This window comes from Lynx canadensis, chromosome A1, assembly GCF_007474595.2.
Source record: "Lynx canadensis isolate LIC74 chromosome A1, mLynCan4.pri.v2, whole genome shotgun sequence".
NCBI classification, from domain to species: Eukaryota; Metazoa; Chordata; class Mammalia; order Carnivora; family Felidae; genus Lynx; species Lynx canadensis.
The window spans coordinates 85,338,344-85,359,304 of NC_044303.2; the positions used below are offsets into that span (position 1 = coordinate 85,338,344).

General features: G+C 35.7%; 1 protein-coding gene and 1 pseudogene across 1 annotated transcript; both read left to right on the plus strand.

Annotated features, from left to right (window-relative positions):
- The first annotated feature begins 792 nt into the window (after positions 1–792).
- Positions 793–1,734, plus strand: LOC115511695 (olfactory receptor 2A12-like). The gene is given in 1 exon segment (XM_030312028.1): positions 793–1,734. A coding segment is annotated over 1 exon segment (942 nt).
- Positions 1,735–16,479: 14,745 nt separating this feature from the next.
- Positions 16,480–17,075, plus strand: LOC115500690 (annotated as a pseudogene).
- Positions 17,076–20,961: the final 3,886 nt, after the last annotated feature.

Sequence of the window (20,961 nt, forward strand, 5' to 3'; positions counted from 1 at the left end):
AAATTAAAATAATTTGGATAATTCATTTATTTCTCAGGCCAAAGGCATATAATTTTGTTTCATTGTGTTGAAGTTTGAATTATGAGTAAGTCTGTACTAATATGTGCCTTTATTTTTCTCTAAACCCTGAAGCCTACGTAACATATTCTTGTAATGAAAAGTTGTGTACAGCCAAGTGAGCCTCTCATCTCTGCATTGGAAACGTGAACAGTGACCAGCATGTGGGGATTACAATCAAGTTATCTAAATTCTATATCCATCTTTGCCACATTAATGAGTTTAACAAACTCACTAAAGTCCTCTGACTTCATGTAAGATATCTTAAAATGGTTGTTTCACATTTTGACAACCATCTCAGAAAATTATGAAGGGTCCTGTTATAAGCTTCCATATTCCAAATAGTCAATGTTAAGATAAAAAATCAGCACTTCTTAAAAACTTGGTCTGTACATGTAAGCCATGTCTGTACAGGAGCAACCAAAAATTTATCCATAATTTGTATGTGTGTGTTTGTATCTGTGTGCACATGTTTATGTTTTTGTGTTAATGATTTTTTTGGAGTTAGAATGGAAACATGTTTTATTATAACATATGAAATAATTTTTCAAACTTACTTTATCAATGCATGAATGTAAGGAAGTTTTCAAAACCAGGATAATTTAGTCCTTAAGTTATTAAATACACACCCTGCAATAGTATATTGATAATGTTAAAGTATCGGTGTGTCTTTGTTTTTTCACCATAATTGTTTGTTCTCAAAGGATATTTCTTCTGCTCACATCATCACTCAACATGGCTCAGAAAAATTTCAGCACCATCACCGAGTTGGTTCTTGTTGGGTTTTCAAATCACCCTCAAGCTGAGATTCCCCTCTTCTTCCTCTTCTCTGTGGTCTACCTGGTCATACTCTTTGGAAACATAGCTCTTATCATTTTAGTGGCAATTGATTCCTGTCTCCAGACACCCATGTATTTTTTCCTCTGCCACTTGGCCTTTCTGAACATATTTTACACCACAACTGTGGTCCCCAAGATGCTCTTCAACCTCCTTGCCTCTAAGAAAGTTATCTCTTATGAATTCTGTCTTGCCCAGACCTATATCTCCCTGTTGATGGGAGCAGCTGAATGCATTATTTTGGCAATCATGGCTCTGGACCGTTATGTGGCCATTTGTGACCCTCTGTGATACCTGCTTATTATGAACTGGTCTATGTGTGTGCAGCTCATTCTGGGAGCATGGACCATCAGTTTCTTTGCTTCAGTGGTACCCCTCTACTTCACCATACTTCCCTTATGTGGCCCTTATATTGTTGACCATATTTTTTGTGAAGTACCTGTTCTTCTTCATATGTTCTGTGCTGATACATCTCTGCAGGAGACAATGATGGTTATAGGTGCATCTGGTACCCTCTTGCTCCCCTTCTTCCTTATTACTCTCTCTTATCTACGCATACTGGTTGCTGTGATGAGGATGCACTCAACAGAGGGAAGGAAAAAGGCTTTCTGTACCTGCAGCTCCCATCTCACTGTGGTTACCGTTTATTATGGGACAGGTATATTCATGTACATGAGACCTAAATCTCTATATTCAGCTGAGGGTGATAAATTGATTTCCCTTTTCTATGCTGTCATCAATCCTGCTTTGAACCCACTAATCTATAGTCTGAGGAACAAGGAAGTGAATGGGGCTTTGAAGAGAGTCTTAGAAAGATGGCCAGTGTCTCAAGGCAAATGATACTTTGAGATTCCAGTAAACATAATTTTTATATATTGATATACTTGTTAACAACTGACATTAAAAACTTAATTACAATTTTGTGTGACTCTATGTTACAATTATTGAAAATATATCATTCATTTCTGACAGTCACAATTGTGACCCTCTTTTTCATGACTGTTAATGGATTTTACTTGTATTAAATATTGCTACATAATGATACATTATTTTACAACATGCAAGTCTAACTTGTGAGAAAAGTGAAATTAAAATTTCAAGACAGCTTTTCAGATTCTACATTTTCACATAGCCTCTATATTTTAAAATTCAATAACTGTAAAATATAATTTTTTTCTTTATTAATCAAATGTCATAGCATTCTTTTTAAAAAATTTTTAATGTTTATTTAGTTTTGAGAGACAGAGAGACAGAGTGAGAGTGGGGGAGGGGCATAGAGAGAGGGAGACACAGAATCTTAAGCAGGCTTCAGGTTCTGGGCTGTCAGCACAGAAGCTGACATGGGGCTCAAACCCATGAACTGTGAGATCATGACCTGAGCCAAAGTTGGATTCCCAACCAACTGAGCCACCCAGGCACCCCCATAGCATCCTCTTTATTTACTTTACTCAATCTCTGTCTACTTCAAAACACCATTCCACTAATGTTAGATAATATTTCTATGATTTAGTAAATATAAACAAATTAAACAAATAATGAAACTTCAGTGTAATTTTTTTTTTCTTTCCTTTCCTTTCATTTCCTTTCCTTTTTTTTTTTTTTTAATTCACAGTTTCTGGATGTTTCCCAGTTATTGTAATGTATGATTCAGCTCTTTATCTGTAAATGATAATTCCTGATACTTTTATCAAATTCTAGTGTTTTGAATGTGTCACGACATTCCTTAAAACTTATGTAATTTCTTAAGTAATGCCTTTTCCAGACATGTATTTAAGATGAGTATAGCAGAATTTAAATCAATCGTCACTTTCTCCATCAATTCTTTCTTTTTTTAAAATATAATTTATTATCAAGTTGCCTAACATACAGTGTAAACAGTGTGCTCTTGGTTTTGTGGGTAGTTTCCCGTGATGTATCGCTTATATGCAACACCCAATGCCCATCGCAACAAGTGCCCTCCTCAATGCCCACCACCCATTTCTCCCTCTCTCCAACCCCCCTCATCAACCCTCAGCCTGTTCTCTGTATTTAGCAGTTTCTCATGGTTTGCCTTCTTCCCTCTCTGTAACTTTATTTCTCCCTACCCTCCCCCATAGTCTTCTGTTAAGTTTCTCAGGATCCACATGTAAGTGAAAACATATGGTATCTGCCTTTCTCTGCCTGACTTATTTCACTTAGCAAAATATGCTCCAGTTCCATCCACGTTGCTACAAGTGGCAAGATTCCATTCTTTCTCATTGCCAAGTAGTGTTCCATCGTATATATAAACCACATCTTCTTCATCCATTTGCCAGTTGATGGACATTTAGACTGTTTCCATAATTTGGCTATTGTTGAAAGTCCTGCTATAAACATTGGGATACAAGTGCCCCTATGCATCAGCACTCTTGTATCACTTGGGTAAATTCATAACACTGCTATTGCTGGGTCAGAGGGTAGATCTATTTTTTTAACTTTTTGAGGAACATACACACTGTTTTCCAGAGTGGCTGCACCAGTTTGCATTCTCACCAACAGTGAAAGAGGGTTCCCATTTCCCTACATCCTTCCCAACATCTGTTGTTTCTCGAGTGGTTAATTTTAGCCACTCTGACTGGTGTGAAGTAGTATCTCAGTGTGGCTTTGATTTGTATTTCCCTGATGATGAATGATGTTGAGCATCTTTTCATGTGTCTGTTGGCTATCTAGATGTCTTCTTTGGAAAAGTACTTTGCTGTAAATTCTACCTTCTTTGATCCAAAACTTTAAACCTGAAATTTTATTGCAAGTTTTATTTTATTTCCTCATGTTTTTTTGATGGCCATTAAGTAATTTATTTACACTATGCAAAGAATATTGAGTCTCCATAGAAACCTCATAATCTAACTCATCAGAAAGTACATGCTGACTTCTAACTGCAGCACAGGGAAAGAAAGTCCTAGTGAACTGAAAGACCAACAGAAAAACTTCTTTGTTAAAAGTCACTTATGTTGAGCCATGAAAAATAAGGAGAATTTACCAAGTGTACATGTCAAAAAGAGAAAATTTAAATGGAATTGCAGAGTGAGCAACACACACACACACACACCAAAAACTCAGTGAAAATAGTTCGTGGTGTCTTGGTTGAACTCTACACTGTCCTCAAAGCATATATGCATTTTTTTTAAATTTTTTAAATGTTTTTCTTCATTTAAATTCAAGTTAGTTAACATATAGTGTAGTATTGGTTTCAAGAGTAGAACTTAGTGTTTCATCATTTACATATAATATCCAGTGCTCATCCCAACAAGTGCCTTCCTTAATACTCATCACCCACTTAATCCATCCTCTCACGCACATCCCATCCTGCAACCCAGTTTGTTCTCTGCATTTGCATTTCTTATGGTTTGAATCCTCTTTGTTTTTCTTTTTCCCCCTTCCTTTACCCTATTTTATTTGTTTGTTTTACCTGTTCATCTGTATTTTTTTTAATGTTTATTTATTTTTGAGAGAGACAGAGACAATGCGAGCGGATTAGGGGCAGAGAGGAAGACATAAAATCCAAAGCAGGCTCCAGGCTCTGACCTGTCAGCACAGAGCCTGATGTGGGGCTCGAACCCATGAGCTGGGAGATCATGACCTGAGCCGAAGTCAGACACTCAACCGACTGAGTCACCCAAGCATCCCCATCTGTGTTTATTTATTTTTTAAATTTATAATGTTTATTTTTGAGAGAGAGACAGAGTACTAGTGGAAGTGGGGCAGAGAGAGAGGGAGACACAGAAACCGAATCAGGCTACAGGCTCTGAGCTGTCAACAAATAGCATGACATGGGCGGGGCTCAAATTCATGAACCACAAGATCGTGACCTGAGCTGAAGTTGGATGCTTAACTGACTGAGCCACCCAAGTTCCCTTGTTTTGTTTCTTAAATTCCACATATGAATAAAATCATATGATATTTGTCTTTCTCTGGCTATTTCACTTAGCATGATACACTGTAGTTCCAACCACAATGTTGCAAATGGCAAAATTTCATGGTTTTTGAATTTGAATATTTCTTTGTATAAATAGAGGAAGTGTTAGCATTTTTCATTTTCTTCCCTTAATGCCAAGTTCCTGTGTAGTCTCTATTTGTTGAATGAAATGTCATTTTTTTAATCTAATTGTACATTATAATATGATTTTATTTGTAAGATTCCCTACATAAATTTATGGACAATGCTATTTTTATTTCCCATGTGTTATATTTTATAACTGTATTTGACCAATTGAAATTAAACTGTAAAATGATTATGTATATTCATAGTAAAAAAATTGAAAAAATAAAATTATATTCAACTGATGGATTTTCTTATGCTACTATTTTTTTTTTAATTTTTTTTTCAACGTTTATTTATTTTTGAGACAGAGAGAGACAGAGCATGAACGGGGGAGGGGCAGAGAGAGAGGGAGACACAGAGTCGGAAACAGGCTCCAGGCTCTGAGCGATCAGCCCAGAGCCCGACGCGGGGCTCGAACTCCCGGACCGCGAGATCGTGACCTGGCTGAAGTCGGACGCTTAACTGACTGCGCCACCCAGGCGCCCCTATCCTACTATTTTTTAATGGATAATTCCTCATTTCATATAATGTCTACCCTATTTACCCCAAATATCATGTCTTTCATTTTCTATTTACATGGAGAGTGTGATCATTAAAAAAAAATAGCACATGGGCACATCTGGGCAGCTCATTCGGATAAGCATGCAACTTTGGCTCAGGTCATGATCTCATGGCTCATGAATTTGAGCGTAGAGTTTGTCTCTATGCTGATAGCACAGAGCTTGGAGTCTGCTTCAGATTCTGCCTCCCTCTCTCTTCCCCTTCCTGGCTTGTATTCTTTCTCTCTCTCTTTCTCTTCTTAAATATAAATAAACATTATTTTTTTAAATACAAAATAAATTTAAAAGATTAAAACAAATAGCACAGTCTAGGATTAGAGCACATGATACCACAATTTAAAGTCACTTAAACATTATTTTCTGCACACATAATTTAAAAAAAGAAAAATAGAAGGCCAGCATGGTGGAGAAGTAGGGTGATCCAAGCATGGTGGAGAAGTAGGGTGATCCATACTTTCCACATTTCTCAAAGAAGGGCTTAAGCCAAAGGACTTTGAGCCCTGAGAGTCTGGGAGGAAAAGAGGCTGAGTCTAACAGGGAGACACTGAGACAAACTGATGGGTTACAGGTGGGTGATTGCGAACTGGGGGAAATAAAATGGGGTGCATAGGAATGGAAGAGAAGGGATCCCTTCTGAAGAGAGACAAAGGGAAGAGAAAGAACAGCTGTGGAAGCAAAAGACTGTATCTAGACATGAGGAAAACCTCTGACTGGGACAGAGAGAGATCTCATCTCTAACTGTGGGAATTTCTTTGGACTAGGGCCGGCTGCCCTGTTCCCACACCTGGGGATGAGGGGAGCACCCCTGGGTTCAGTGGTAAGTCAGAACACAGTCCACAGTGAGAGACAGCAGTCACCTCCCTGAAGTGCTGCGGCACAGGACAAAACCAGCCAGGGCCACATATTGGGCAGCATAAAGAAGAGCTTCCACAGTGCAGGGGTGCATGGAGTGGGAGTTTGAATCCCAGCCAAGTGCCAGGGCAAGGGTGGAGCGAGACAGTCTGCAACATCTGCACCCAAGGTACAGTGAGGACAACTTGAGTGGAGTCCATCGGGTCCATGGATAAGAGACTAGTCCATCACCATTTTTATCCCCACCACCACCAATGTGGGGCCTCAGGGATCAGTACGCAGAGCTCACAGTGGAGGCAGCACCAGCCTACACCAAACCACACCCCTCTTTGCCAGGTAACTGCCTGTCTACTAGAGCAGGATAGATGCTGAGGCACCAGACAGCCCCCTTCTCCAGTGCTGCTGCATTTCCTGGATTAATTCCAGGATAGTTCTTATTATTTAGGTATATTCTTCATCTTCTCCTTATCTCTTCCCTCCTCTAGGCTGCTTACTTTGGTTGTTGATTTGTTAAAGCAGACATATTTAATCCATTCTCTTCATACATGTTCTACACCTCCTTCTTTCCTTCCTCTCAATTTTGAGCAATCAAGTCCTATATTTCTCAATCTGGGTAACTTTATCTTTGTTTGTTTTCCCAAAATCCTTCTTTATTTTCCTTTCTCTCTCTCTCTGGATTAAGCCATTTAGTCTCTCTGCCCCAGTCATTGGTGTTTTTGTTGTTGTTGTTTTGTTTTGTTTTGTTTTGTTTTGTTTTCTTATTCCCTGCCCCTGCCATTTCTCTTTTTATATGTGCTCTTCCATCAGCACCGCCTCCACCTGTTCTTTACAGGTAGCTGGTGTTCCTAGTTTTTTGATTTTGGATTTTTGCTTGTTTGTTTGCTTGTTTTATTTGTCTGTGTATTTGCGTGTTTTTGTTTCCTGTTTGTTTGTCTGTTGATTTTCATTTTCAGGAGTACTTCAAGGAACAAATCAAAGCACAACTGGTGGAGGGGTCAAAACATCATTACGAGTAGGGAAATAAAATAACTAAAGTCACAACAACAGAGAGCAATACTCTCAAAAAAAAAAAAAAAACCTCCTGAAGGGCCAGGCTCTGGACAGTGTATGACCCCGTGCCCATTTAATATAGCAATTTTCATAGTTGCAAAGAACATAAGATTTAAAAAACTCATTAGGGACATAAAACTAGCCCAAAGGATAAAACGGAAGAATTCTCCTCAAGAAAGAAATTCCAGGAAGAAGTGAAACCTAAAGAATAGATAAAAACAGATATGAGCATTAAGCTGAACAAGAATTTAGAATAATAGTCATAAGATTAATTGCTAGCAATTAAAAAGCCATAGAAGACAGCAGAGAATCTATATCTGTAGAAATAAAGGAACTGAAAAAATAGTCATGATGAAATAAAAAAATGCAAAACAAATGAGATGCAAAATAAAATGGAGGTGGACACAACATGGATTGGAAAGGCAGAGGAGAGAATAGGTGAATTAGCCAATAAAATGATGGGAACAAAATGATGCTGAGGAAAAGAAAGATAAAAACAACCCAGGATCATGAGGGGAGAATAAGAGAACTAAGACTCTATCAAACAGAACAATATCCATATCATAGGAATTCCAGAAGAAGAAAAGAGAGAGAAAGGGCCTGAAGGTGTACTTGAACAAATCATAGCTGAGAACTTCCCCCATCTGGGGAAGAAAACAGACAATGAAATCCAAGAGGCACAGGGAAATACCTTCAGATGTAACTTGAATCAATCTTCTGCATGACACATCATAGTTAAACTGGCAAAATACAAGGATAAACAAAGAATTCTGAAAGCAGCTAGAGACAAATGTGCCTTAACATACAAAGGTAGACACATAAGGGCAGTAGCAGACCTATCTACTAAACTAGTCAGGCCAGAAATGAATTATAGAAAATCTTCAATGTGATAGACAGGAAAAATATGCAGCCAAGAATCTTTTATACAGCAAACCTGTCATTCAGAATAGGAGAGATAAAGGTTTTCCCAAACAAAAACTGAAGGAGTTCATCACCACTAAACCAGCCCTACAAGAGATTCTAAGGGGAACACTGCGAGTGAAATGCTGCAAAGACCACAAAGTATCAGGGACATCACTACAAGCATGAAACCTACAGATAACACAATGACTCTAAATCAATATCTTTCAGTAATAACACTGAATGTAAATGGACTAAATACTCCAATAAAAAGACACAGGGTATAAGAATATATATATATAGATATAGATATAGATATAGATATAGATATAGATATATCTATTTTCTGTCTACAAGAGACCTGAAGACACCTTCAGATTGAAAGTGAGGGGATGGAGAACTATCTAACATGTTACTGGAAGTCAAAAGAAAGCTGTAGTAACCATAGTTATTTTGGACAAACTAGACTTTAAATGAAAGGCTGTAACAAGAGGTGAAGAAGGGCATTATATCATAATTACAGGATATATCCATCAGGAAGAGCTAACAATTATAAATGTCTATAAACTGACTTCAGAAGCACAAAAATATATAAAACAATGAATCACAAACATAAGCAATCTTATTGGTAAGAATGTGATAATTGCAGGGTACTTTAATATTCTACTTACAACAATGGACAGATAATCTAGACAGAAAATAAGTAAAGAAACAATGGCTCTGAATGATACATTGGACCAGATGGACTTGATAGATATATTTAGAACTCTACATCCTGAAGCAGAAGAATTTACTTTCTTCTCGAGTGCACATGCAACATTCTCCAAGATAGATCACATAGTGGGTCACAAAAAGGCCTCAATAAATATAAAAGAATTAAGATCATAGTATGCATACTTTCAGATCAAAATGCTATGAAACTTGAAATGAACCACAGGAAAAAGTATGGAAAACTTCAAAAGCATGGAGGTTAAAGAACATCCTACTAAAGAACTGATGGGGCAACCAGGAAATTAGAGAAGAAATTAAAACATATATTGAAACAAATGAAACTGAAAATACAACTATCCAAACCCTTTGGGATGCAGCAAAGACAATCCCAATAGGAAAATACATTGCAATCCAGGCCTATCTCAAGAAACAAGAAAAATAGCAAATACAAAATCCAACAGCATGCCTAAAGGAATTAAGAACAGCGAAGACACCCAAATCCAGCAGAAGAAGAGAAATAATAAAGATCAGAACAGAAATAAATAATATGGAATAAAAAAAAAAACACAGTAGAACAGATGAATGAAACTAAGAGTTGTGTTTTTCTTTGAAAAATAAACAAAATTGGGGCGCCTGGGTGGCGCAGTCGGTTAAGCGTCCGACTTCGGCCAGGTCACGATCTCGCGGTCCGTGAGTTCGAGCCCCGCGTCAGGCTCTGGGCTGATGGCTCAGAGCCTGGAGCCTGTTTCCGATTCTGTGTCTCCCTCTCTCTCTGCCCCTCCCCCATTCATGCTCTGTCTCTCTCTGTCCCAAAAATAAATAAACGTTGAAAAAAAAAATTTAAAAAAAAAAAAAAAGAAAAATAAACAAAATTGATAAACTTCTAGGCAGACTTCTCAGAAAGAAAAGAGAGAGGACCTAACTAGATAAAATCATGAATGAAAATGGAATTATTACAACCAATCTCTCAGAACTACAAGCAATTATCAGGGAATAAAATGATAAAGTATATGCCAACAAACTGGACAACATGGAATAAATGGGCAAATTCCTAAGCACCCACGCACTTTAAAACTCAAACAGGAAGAAATAGAAAACTTGAATAGACCAGTAACCAGCGAAGAAATTGAATCAGTTATCAAAAACCTCCCAACAAATAAGAGTCCTGGACCAGATGGATTGCCTGGGGAATTCTACCAGACATTTAAAGCAGAGATAATACCTATCCTTCTCAAGCTGTTCCAAAAAATAGAAAGGGAAGGAGAACTTCCATACTCATTCTGTGAAGCCAGTATTACATTTATTCCCAAACCACACAGAGACTCAGCAAAAATAATTAATAATAATAATAATAATAATAATAAAATTTAAAAATAAATAAAATTAAAATTAAATTAAATTAAATTAAATTAAATTAAATTAAAAAGAGGGAGAACTACAGACTATCCCTGATGAATATGGATGCAAAAATTCTCAACAAGATACTAGCAAATCTAATTCAACAGCATATGAAAAGAAGTATTCACAATGATAAAGTGTGATTCATTCCTGGGATGCAGGGCTGGTTCAACATTCACAAATCAATCAATGTAATACATCACATTAATAAAAGAAATGATAAGAACCATATCAGCCTGTCAGATGCAGGAAAAGCATTTGGCAAAATACAGCATCCTTTCTTAATAAAAGCCATCAAGAAAGTTGGTATAGAATTAACATACTTTACCATCATAAAAGTCATTTATGAAAATCCCACAACTGATATCATCTTCAATGGGGAAAAATTAGAGCTTTCACCCTGAGATCAGGAACATGACAGGGATGTCCACTGTCACCACTGTTGTTCAACATAATGTTGGAGTCTTAGCATCAGCAATCAGACAAATGAAATCAAAATAAAGCATGAAAATTGGCAAAGAAGAAGACAAACTCACTTTTCACAGACGACATGATACTCTACATAGAAAACCCAACAGAGTCCACCAAAAGACTGCTATAACTGATACATCAATTCAACAATGTCTCAGGATACAAAATCAATGTACAGAAATCAGTTGCATTTTTATACACCAATAATGAAGCAACAGAGAAATAAAGAAACTGATCACATTTAGAATTGCACCAAGAACCATAAAATACCTAGGAATAAACCTAAGCAAAGATATAAAAGGTCTGTATGCTGAAAACTATAGAAACCTTATGAAATGAATTGAAGAAGACACAAAGAAATAGAAAATATTACATGCTTATGGATTGGAAAAATAAGCATTGTTAAAATGTCAATATGACCCAAAATAATCTACACATTCAAAGCAATCTCAATCAAAATTGCACCAGCATTCTTCTCAAAGCTAGAACAAAGAATCCTAAAATTTGTATGGAACTAAAAAAGATCTTGAATGGCCAAAGTATATTGAAGAAAAAAACCAATTTGGGAGGCATCACAATCCCACACTTTAGCCTCTCCTACAAAGCTGTAATTATCAAGACAGTATGGTATTGGAACAAAAATAGACACAGACCAATGGAATAGAATACAGACCCCAGAATTGGACCCACAAATGCATAGCCAACTAATCTTTGACAAAGAAGGAAAGAATATCCAATGGAAAAAAGACAGTTTCTTTAGCAAATGGTGCTGGGATAACTGGACAGCAACATGCAGAAGAATGAAACTAGACTACTTTCTTACACCATTTACAAAAACAAACTTAAAATGGATAAAGGACCTGAATGTGAGACAGGAAACCATCAAAACCCTAAAGGAGAAAGCAGGAAAAAAAAAACAAAAAAACTCTGACCTCCGCCCCAGCAATTTCTTACTTGACTTATCTCCAAAGGCAAGGCAATTAAAAAGCAAAAAAAAAAAAAAAAAAAAAAAAAAAAGCAAAAATGAACTATTGGGACCTCATGAAGATAAAAAGCTTCTGCACTGCAAAGGAAACAATCGACAAAACTAAAAGGCAACAAACAGAATGGGAAAATATATTTGCAAATGACATATCGGACAAAGGGCTAGTATCCAAAATCTATAAAGAACTCACTAACTCCACACCCAATAAACAAATAATCCAGTGAAGAATTGGGCAGAAGACATGAATAGAAACTTTTGCAAAGAAGACATCCAGATGGCCAACAGACACATGAATTGATCTTCAAAGTCACTCTTAATCAGGGAAGTACAAATCAAAACTACACTGATGTACCACCTCACACCAGTTAGAGAGGATAAAATGAACAACTCAGGAAACAACAGATGCTGGCGAGGATGTGGAGAAACGGAAACCCTCTTGCACTGTTGGTGGGAATGCGAACTGGTGCAGCCACTCTGGAAAACAGTGTGGAGGTTCTCAAAAAATTAAAATAGGACTACCTTATGAACCAACACTTGTACTGCTAGGAATTTACCCAAGGGATATAGGAATGCTGATGCACAGGGGCACATGTACCCCAATGTTTATAGCAGCACATTCAACAATAACCAAATTATGGAAAGAGTCTAAATGTCCATCAACTGACGAATGGATAAAGAAGATGTGGTTTATATATACAATGTGATACTACTTGGCAATGAGAAAGAACGAAATCTGGCCATTTGCAGCAATATGGATGGAACTAGAGCGTATTAGCTAAGTGAAATAAACCTTAGGCAGAGAAAGACAGATTACATATGTTTTCACTCATATGTGGATCCTGAGAAACTTAACAGAAGACCATGGGGGAGGGGAAGGGGAAAAATTTACAGAGATGGAGGGAGGCAAACCATAAGAGATTCTTCAATATAGAGAACAAACTGAGGGCTGATGGGGGGTGGGGAGGAAAGGGGAAAGTTGGTGATGGGCATTGAGGAGGGCACTTGTTGGGATGAGCACTGGGTATTGTCTGGAAACCAGTTTGAGAATAAATTATATTACAATAACAAAAAACAACAACAAAAAAATAAAAACAGAAAAATAAAAATATTTATTATGCAGCTATGAATAGGTTACAAGGAAAGGTTTCCCTGCAAAAAAATGTAGTAAGTTCTTAGAAAATCAAATATAGTTCTAGCATTCAAGACAGTGAGTTTACAAAGTGTTTTGTTCTGTTTCTTTACATACATGTGCCACAAATATATTTTGGAATGACCTGTAGCATCTCTGTCAATATTTCTTACAAAAAGACTGCTAAAATCTCTATCTTTACGCGTTTGGGGTGAGTTTCTTTTGTGTTGCCATGCACTGCTTGTAGGGTAGTTTCTGGCTATTAATATCATCTCTTCTTAATATAGAATATAACTTAATGGAGTATATGAAAATAGCTTAGAACTCAAGACTCTATAATAAGGTAGATTGTTGTATTGTCCATGCCTTTCAGTTCTAGTAAAGCTTCTGGGGATTTATTAATGGGGCTTCAACTTTTAATCAGTAACTTTTCCTTGGAGAGCAAACACTGATAATGGGGTGAAGTTTAAGAAGGATAACAAAAGTTGGTCCTCCTGAGGTTCAATATGTGTACTAATTAAAAACTATGTCTAAGGAATTAGAAGGATAGAGTCAATTTTCGTAAGATTAATCCTGATATCTTTTAACAGTACCCCAACAACACACACTCACACATGCACATACATACATATATTCATAAGTAAATGCATGTAGTAGCCCACATGCAACCTTGTCTGAACATGACTCTTATATCTCAGTAAAACAATAATTTCATACGGCTTGTGGATAACAGTGATGAAAGGCAATAAAAAAGTTAACAAATAATTACCAAAGGGAAATCTTATCAGCTTTTATGTAAGGTAACCATATAATGTACTTTCCAAACAAGGAAATGACTAATGATTAAAGGTGGTAACAATAATTTACAGGAATAGAGAGCACAATCAAAGACTCTCTGAGTTTGACAAAATGAGATTGTGATATCTTTACATATATTGTAATTTACTTTACAAGAAGATAATTGTATGAAAATATATTTTTATGATTGTTAGTGATACAAAGTAACCACAAAATTCACTAAGTTTGTGGTTGTTTTCCAATTATGTTAGTATCATGGCATCATAATGTGTCTCTTTTTTAACAATTAAAATTCAGCATCCATTTAGGAACAAAAGTGCCTCTATGCAAGGAGTGGAATCTACCACCACATTCCAAGGGACCCAGAAAGATTCTTGCCCCCTCTACACTGGGTAATAGGAAGACATATCATGGTACATGGTGTCCTTTATTAGACATGTCTTTGCAAGTATATTCTTTCAATCTGTGGTCTATATTCTAATTCCTTTGATATTATCTTTTGTACAGAAGTTTTAATTTTAATGAAGTCCAGATTATCAATTATTACTTATGTCTCTATAATGGATCGTGCCTTTGGTGTTGTATCTAAAAGATCATTGCTATACCCAAGACCATAAAGTTTTCTCCTATGTTATCTTCCAGAAGTTTTTACAATTTTATATTTTAGATTTACTGCTATGATCCATTTGGGGTTAATTTTTGTGAAGGGCAAAGAATCTTCACAGGATTGTTATTATTATTATTGTCATTATTACTTTGCATGTGGATGTCAACTGGAGGTCTTATTGTTTTACCCATATTTGTTTGTAGGAGATTATGTTCGTTTCATTGAATTGTCTTTGCTCCTCTGTCAAAGATCAGGTGATAATACATATAATGGTCTCTTTCCGGGTTCTCTATTCTATTCCATTGATCTATTTGTCTACTCTTTTGCTAATACCACACTGTCTTTATTACTTCAGCTTTATAGTAAGTCTAGAAAGCAAGTAAGTTTGTTCTTTTTCTTTCAATATTGTGTTGGCTATACTGGATATTTTACCTGTGCAAAATCTTTTGAATGAGCCTCCCTCTCTCTATAATATATATATTAAGTGGGAAGAACTGAATTCTTGGTAGTCTTTAGTTTTTCTATCCATAAGCATGAAATATTTTTCCATTTATTTAATTATTTTTGATTTTTATTATCATTATGACTTTGTAGCATACTTTGAAATCAGGAAGTATGACGTCTCTGATTTTGTTCTTTTTTTTTCTCAAGGTTGCCTTGATTATTTATGGTCTTTTGTGGTTCAACATACATATTAGAATTGTTTCTTCTACTTCTGTGAAGAAAATCTTTGGTTATTTTGATGGAAATTTTCTTGAGTCTGTAGGTGGCTTTGTGTAGTATGGTAATTTTAACAATATTTACTCTAGTGTGTGAATATGAGATGTCTTTCCATTTGCTTGTGTCTTCTTCAATTTCTTTAAGCAAAACACTGTAGTTTTGTTTTGTTTTGTTTTGTTTTGATTTTTTGAGAGCCAAAGAGTGAAAGTAAGGGAGGGGCAGAGAAAGAGGAAGACAGAGAATCCCAAGAGAGCTAAGCACAGAGCCCAATACAGATCTTGATCATGGTCTAAACTGAAATCAAGAGTCAGACACTTAACCAACTCAGCCACTCAGGAGCCCCACAAAGTATTGTAGTTTTCATTGTACATCTCTCATTCCACTAGTTAAATTTATTCTTAAACATTTTATTGTTTTCGAGAATATTGTGATCAGGATACTTTTATTTTATTTTTTTGAGATGCTTCATCATTAGTGAAAATAATTGCAATGAATTTTTATGTTAATATTGTATTTTATCACTTTATTGAAGTCATTAATTCCATTTTTTGGTTAATCCTTCAGGTTTTATCTACACTAGATCATGTCATCAGAAACTAGAAACAGTTTTACTTTTTCCTTTCTGATTTGGATAATTTTATTTCTTTTTCATGCCATATTGTTCTAGTTAGTCTCCCAATGTTACATTGAATAAGAGCAGTAAAAGTGCTTATCTTGTTCCTGGTCTTACAAGAAATGCTTTCAATTTTTATCAATTGAGTATAATGTAGCTGTAGGTTTGGTGTATATGGTCTTTTTTGTGTTATGTTCCTTCCATACCTGATCTGCTAAGGATTTCTACACAAAATGTTATGTATTTTTTCAAATGTTTTTTTCTGGATCTATTGAGATGTGCAGGTGAATTTTATCTTTCATTATATTGATGTGGTGTATTACATTTATTGAATTTTATATATTGCATCATCCTTATATCCTAGGGATAAATACTACTTGGTCATGGATTACAATACTTTTAATGTGTTCTTGAATTTGGTTTGCTAATATTGTGCTTAGAACTTTTGCACTATATTCATCAGATGTATATGTTTGTTAGTTTTCTTTTTCTTGTTATATCATTATCTGGGTTTGGTTTCAAAGTAATGTTGTCTTCTTATAATGTATTTGGAAGTATTCCCTCCTTCTTTGTATTTTGGAAGATTTGGGGGAGGAATGGTACAAATTCTACTTTAAATGTTTGATAGAAGTCTCTAATAAAGCCATCTGTCCATGGAGTTTTGTGAATTGATTCCTGATTAAATCTCTTGCTCTTTTCCTTGGTGCACCACTGAAGATCCTGGTGTTGCCATGGGTTTCTGCCCTACCCGGTATTATCAATATTATAAGAACAAGCCGTATCCAAAGTCTCACTTCTGTAGAGGTGTCCCTTATACTAATTTCTGCATTTTTGACCCGGGGCAGAAGAAGGCAAAAGTTCCCAGTGAGTTCCCACTATGTGACCACAGGGTGTTAGATGAATATGTGCAACTGTCCTATGAAGCCCTGGAGGCTGCCTGCATTTGTTTGCAGCAAGTACATTGTGAAAAGTTGTGGGAAAGATGTTTTTCATATCCCAGTGTAGCTCTCTACCCCTTCCACATCATCTGTATCAACAAAATGTCCTGTGCTGGGGCTGACTGGCTATAGACAGATATGAAGGGTACTTTTGGAAATCCCTAGGGCACAGTGGTGAAGGTCCACATTAACCATGTCACCGTGTCCATCTACAGGAAGATGTAGAACAAGGAGCATGAGACTGAGGTCCTATACAGGTCAAGTTCAAGCTCCCTGGCTGCCAGGAGATCCACATTTTCAAGAAGTGAGGTTTACTACATTTATTATGGATGAATCTGAAGACATGGTGGCTAGAGCAGCTCATTTCAGAGAGCTGTGGAATCAAATAAAACTCTAATCATGGTCCTTGGACAAATTGTGGACTCTGTACTCATAAGAATCTTGACACTGCCCCTCCTTATTCATGGCCACCAGCAACTCCTACTTCTTGTAAAAAAAAATTACTTATTAGTCTGTTCAGATTTTTTATTTCTTCCTGATTCAGTTTTGGTAGGTTGTGTATTTCTAGAAGTGGATTTACGTCTTCTATGTTATGTACTTTGGTGGCATACAATTGTTCGTGGTATCTCTTATGATTATATATATTTCTATAAAGTCAGTTATAATGTGTCCTCTTTCATTTCCCATATTTTAGGGTTTTCTTTTTTTCTTAGTCTAGCTTATATTTTTGGAAGAATCAACTCTTAGTCTCACTGATTATTTCCATTGTTTCTATGATCTTTCAAGACTAAACCACAGCAAGAGACATGGGTGAAATAGATAAAGAATTTAAAGTAATGATCATGAAGATACTCAGTGGACTTGGAGAAAAAAGTGGAGGACATTAGTGAGACTCTTAAATTTTTTTTTCAACGTTTATTTTTGGGACAGAGAGAGACAGAGCATGAACGGGGGAGGGGCAGAGAGAGAGGGAGACACAGAATCGGAAACAGGCTCCAGGCTCTGAGCCATCAGCCCAGAGCCTGACGCGGGGCTCGAACTCACGGACCGCGAGATCGTGACCTGGCTGAAGTCGGACGCTTAACCGACTGTGCCACCCAGGCGCCCCAGTGAGACTCTTAATGAAGAGATAAAAAACAAACCAATCAGAGCAATAAATAAAAATTTAAAAAATCACTTGATGTAATAAACAGGAGTCTAGATGAAACATAAAAAAATTAGTGATCTGGAAAACAAGAGTAATGGAAAATTACCAAGCTTAACAAATGAGAGGAAAAAATATGAAAATTGAGAATGGTCTTAAGCAACTCAGTGAATCTATCAAGCATAATAGCATTTATATTATAAGGATCTCAGCAAAAGAAAAGAGGGAAAAGGGAGCTCAAAATTAAATTGAAGAAATATTAGCCAAAAACTTCCCTAACCAGGGTAAAGGAACAGATATTCAGATGAAGGAGACACAGAGATCCCCCAACAAAATCAGCCAAAAAGGGACCATACCAAGACATATAATATTCAAAATGGAAAAACACAGTGAAAAGGAAAAAAAAAATAAAAGAAGCAAGAAAACACAAGACAATTGTATCCAAGGGAAACCCCATAAGGCTATCAGCAGATTTTTCAGCAGAAACTTTTCAGGCCAGAAAGGAGGGGTATAATATATTCAAAGTGCTGCAAGGAGAAAATTTGCAGCTAAGAATATTCTATTAAGCAAGACTATCATTCAGAAAAGAAGAAGAGATAAATACTTTATCATACAAACAAAATCCAAATGAGTTTATGACCATTAAGCCACCCCTATAAGAAATATTAAAGGAGACACTTTGAGTGGAAAGGAAAGGTCATAAATGAGATATGAAAAGTAAAAAACACAGGAACGTTAAAAATAAGGTTTTGTTTTTTTAAAATCAGTCAAAAGATGGAATGCCTGGGTGGCTTAGTTGGTTGAGTGTCCAACTTTTGGTTAGGTCATAATCTCACAATTTGTGAGTTCAAGCCCCACATTGGGCTCACTGCTATCAGTGCACAGTCTGATTTGGATCTTCTGTCGCCCCTCTCTCTGCCTCTCCCCTGCTCATGTTCTCTCTCTCAAAAGTGAATAAACATTTATTAAAATAAAATCAGTCAAGGGACTAATTATTCATAAAACAAAAAATATACAAAATATGACACCATATACCTTCAACTTGGGAGGGAGGGAGAGGAGTAAAGAATAGGTTCAAACTTAAGTAATCATCAACTTAATATAGACTGCCATATGCAGAAGATAGTATATACAAAGCTAATGTTATCCACAAATGAAAAACCAGTAATATGCAAACATAAAGAGAAAAGAATGCAAGTATATTACTAAAGAAAGTCAGCAAACCTTGAAAAGAACAAGGGTAGAATGGATCAGGAAAAAACTACAAAAACAAATAAAACAAGTAACAAATTAGTAATAAATGCATATCTATCAATAATTTCTGTGAATGTAAATAAAGTAAATGGTCCAACCAGAAGACATAATGTGACACAGTGGATAAACAAATAAGGACAATCTATAAGTTGCCTACAAAAAGTCATTTCAAACCTAAAGAAACATGCTGACTGAAATTGAGGGGAAGGGGAAACATTTTGTCATGCAAACAGATATCAAAGAAAGCCAAGGTAACAATATTTGCATCATACAAAATATAGTTTAAAATAAAGACTGTAACAAGAGACACAGAAAGGCATTCTATAATAATAAAGGGGACAATCTGACAAGAAGATATAACAATTGTAAATATTGATGAACTCAACATGATAACATGGAAATATATAAAAGATTAACAAACAAAGGAAGTAATCAATAGCAATACAACACTAGTAGAGTACTTTAACACTTTACATACATCAATGGACAGATTATCCAAACAGAAAATCAACAGTAGCTTAACAAAGACACATTAGACAAAATGAGTTTAGCAGACATATTCAGAAATTCCACCCTAACACAATAAAATACACATTCTTTCCAACTTCACATGAAACATTCTCCAGAATAGATCATATATTAGGCCACGCAAAACTGCCAGTGAGCACAAAACTATTGAAATAATACCATACATTTTTTCTGAACATAACACTAAAAATCTAGAAAAAAACAATAAAAGAAATTGGAAAGATCACAAATACAAGAAGATTGAATAACATTGTAGTAAACAATGAAGGAGTCAACCAAAAAATTAAAGAAGAAATTTAAAAAATACATGAAAACAAATGAAAATGTAAAGAAAATGGTCCGAAATATTTGGGAAGTAGCAAAAGTATTTATCAGAGGGAAATTAATAGCAATAAGGGCCTACCTCAAAAATCAACAAGAGTCGTAAGTAAGCAACATACCTTGCACTTACTTGACCTACAAAAGGAAGAACAAATCAAACCCAAATCCAGTAGAAGGAACAAAATAATCAAAAATAGAAAAAAATAAATGATATAGAAATTTAAAACAATAGAAATGAAAACAAAACAAAACAAAAAAACAAGAAACATTAGAACAGATCAAAGAAACCAGCAACTGGTTCTTTGAAAAGATCAATAAAATTGATACACCTCTGGCCAGACTCATAAAACAAAATAAAGAGAGACAGAGAGAGAGACAGAGAGAGAGACAGAGAGAGAGACAGAGAGAGGATTAAAATAATTCAAATGAATGAGGAGAAATATCAACCAACACCACAAAAATGCAAAATATTACCAGGGAATATTGTGACAAATTAAATGCCAATAAATTGGAAAATATGGAGGAAGAAATGGACAAATTCCTAAAAACATAAGCTACAAAAAGAAGCAGAAAGAAATAGAAAATTTGAACAAATTACTCACAATTAAATTGACTCAGAAACAAACAAACAAACAAAACACCTCCCAACAACAAATATTCAGGATCAGACAGAATCACAGGTTAATTGTATCAAACATTTAAAGAAGAGTTAGTATCTATCCTTCTCAAACTATTCCAAAAATACGAGAAAGGAAAGCTATCAAATGCATTCAATGAGTTCAGTTTTACCTGATATTAAAATGAGATAAATATAGCACCACAAAACAAAATAAAACAAAACAAAACAAACAAACAAACAAACAAACAAAAAATTTTAGGCTGATATCTATAATGAGCATAGACACAAAATCCTCACAAAACTAGCAAACCAAATCCAACAATACATTAATGAGTACTCACCATAATCAAGTGGGATTTACTACGGGGTTGCAAGTATGGTTCAATATTTGGAAATCAATCAATGTGAT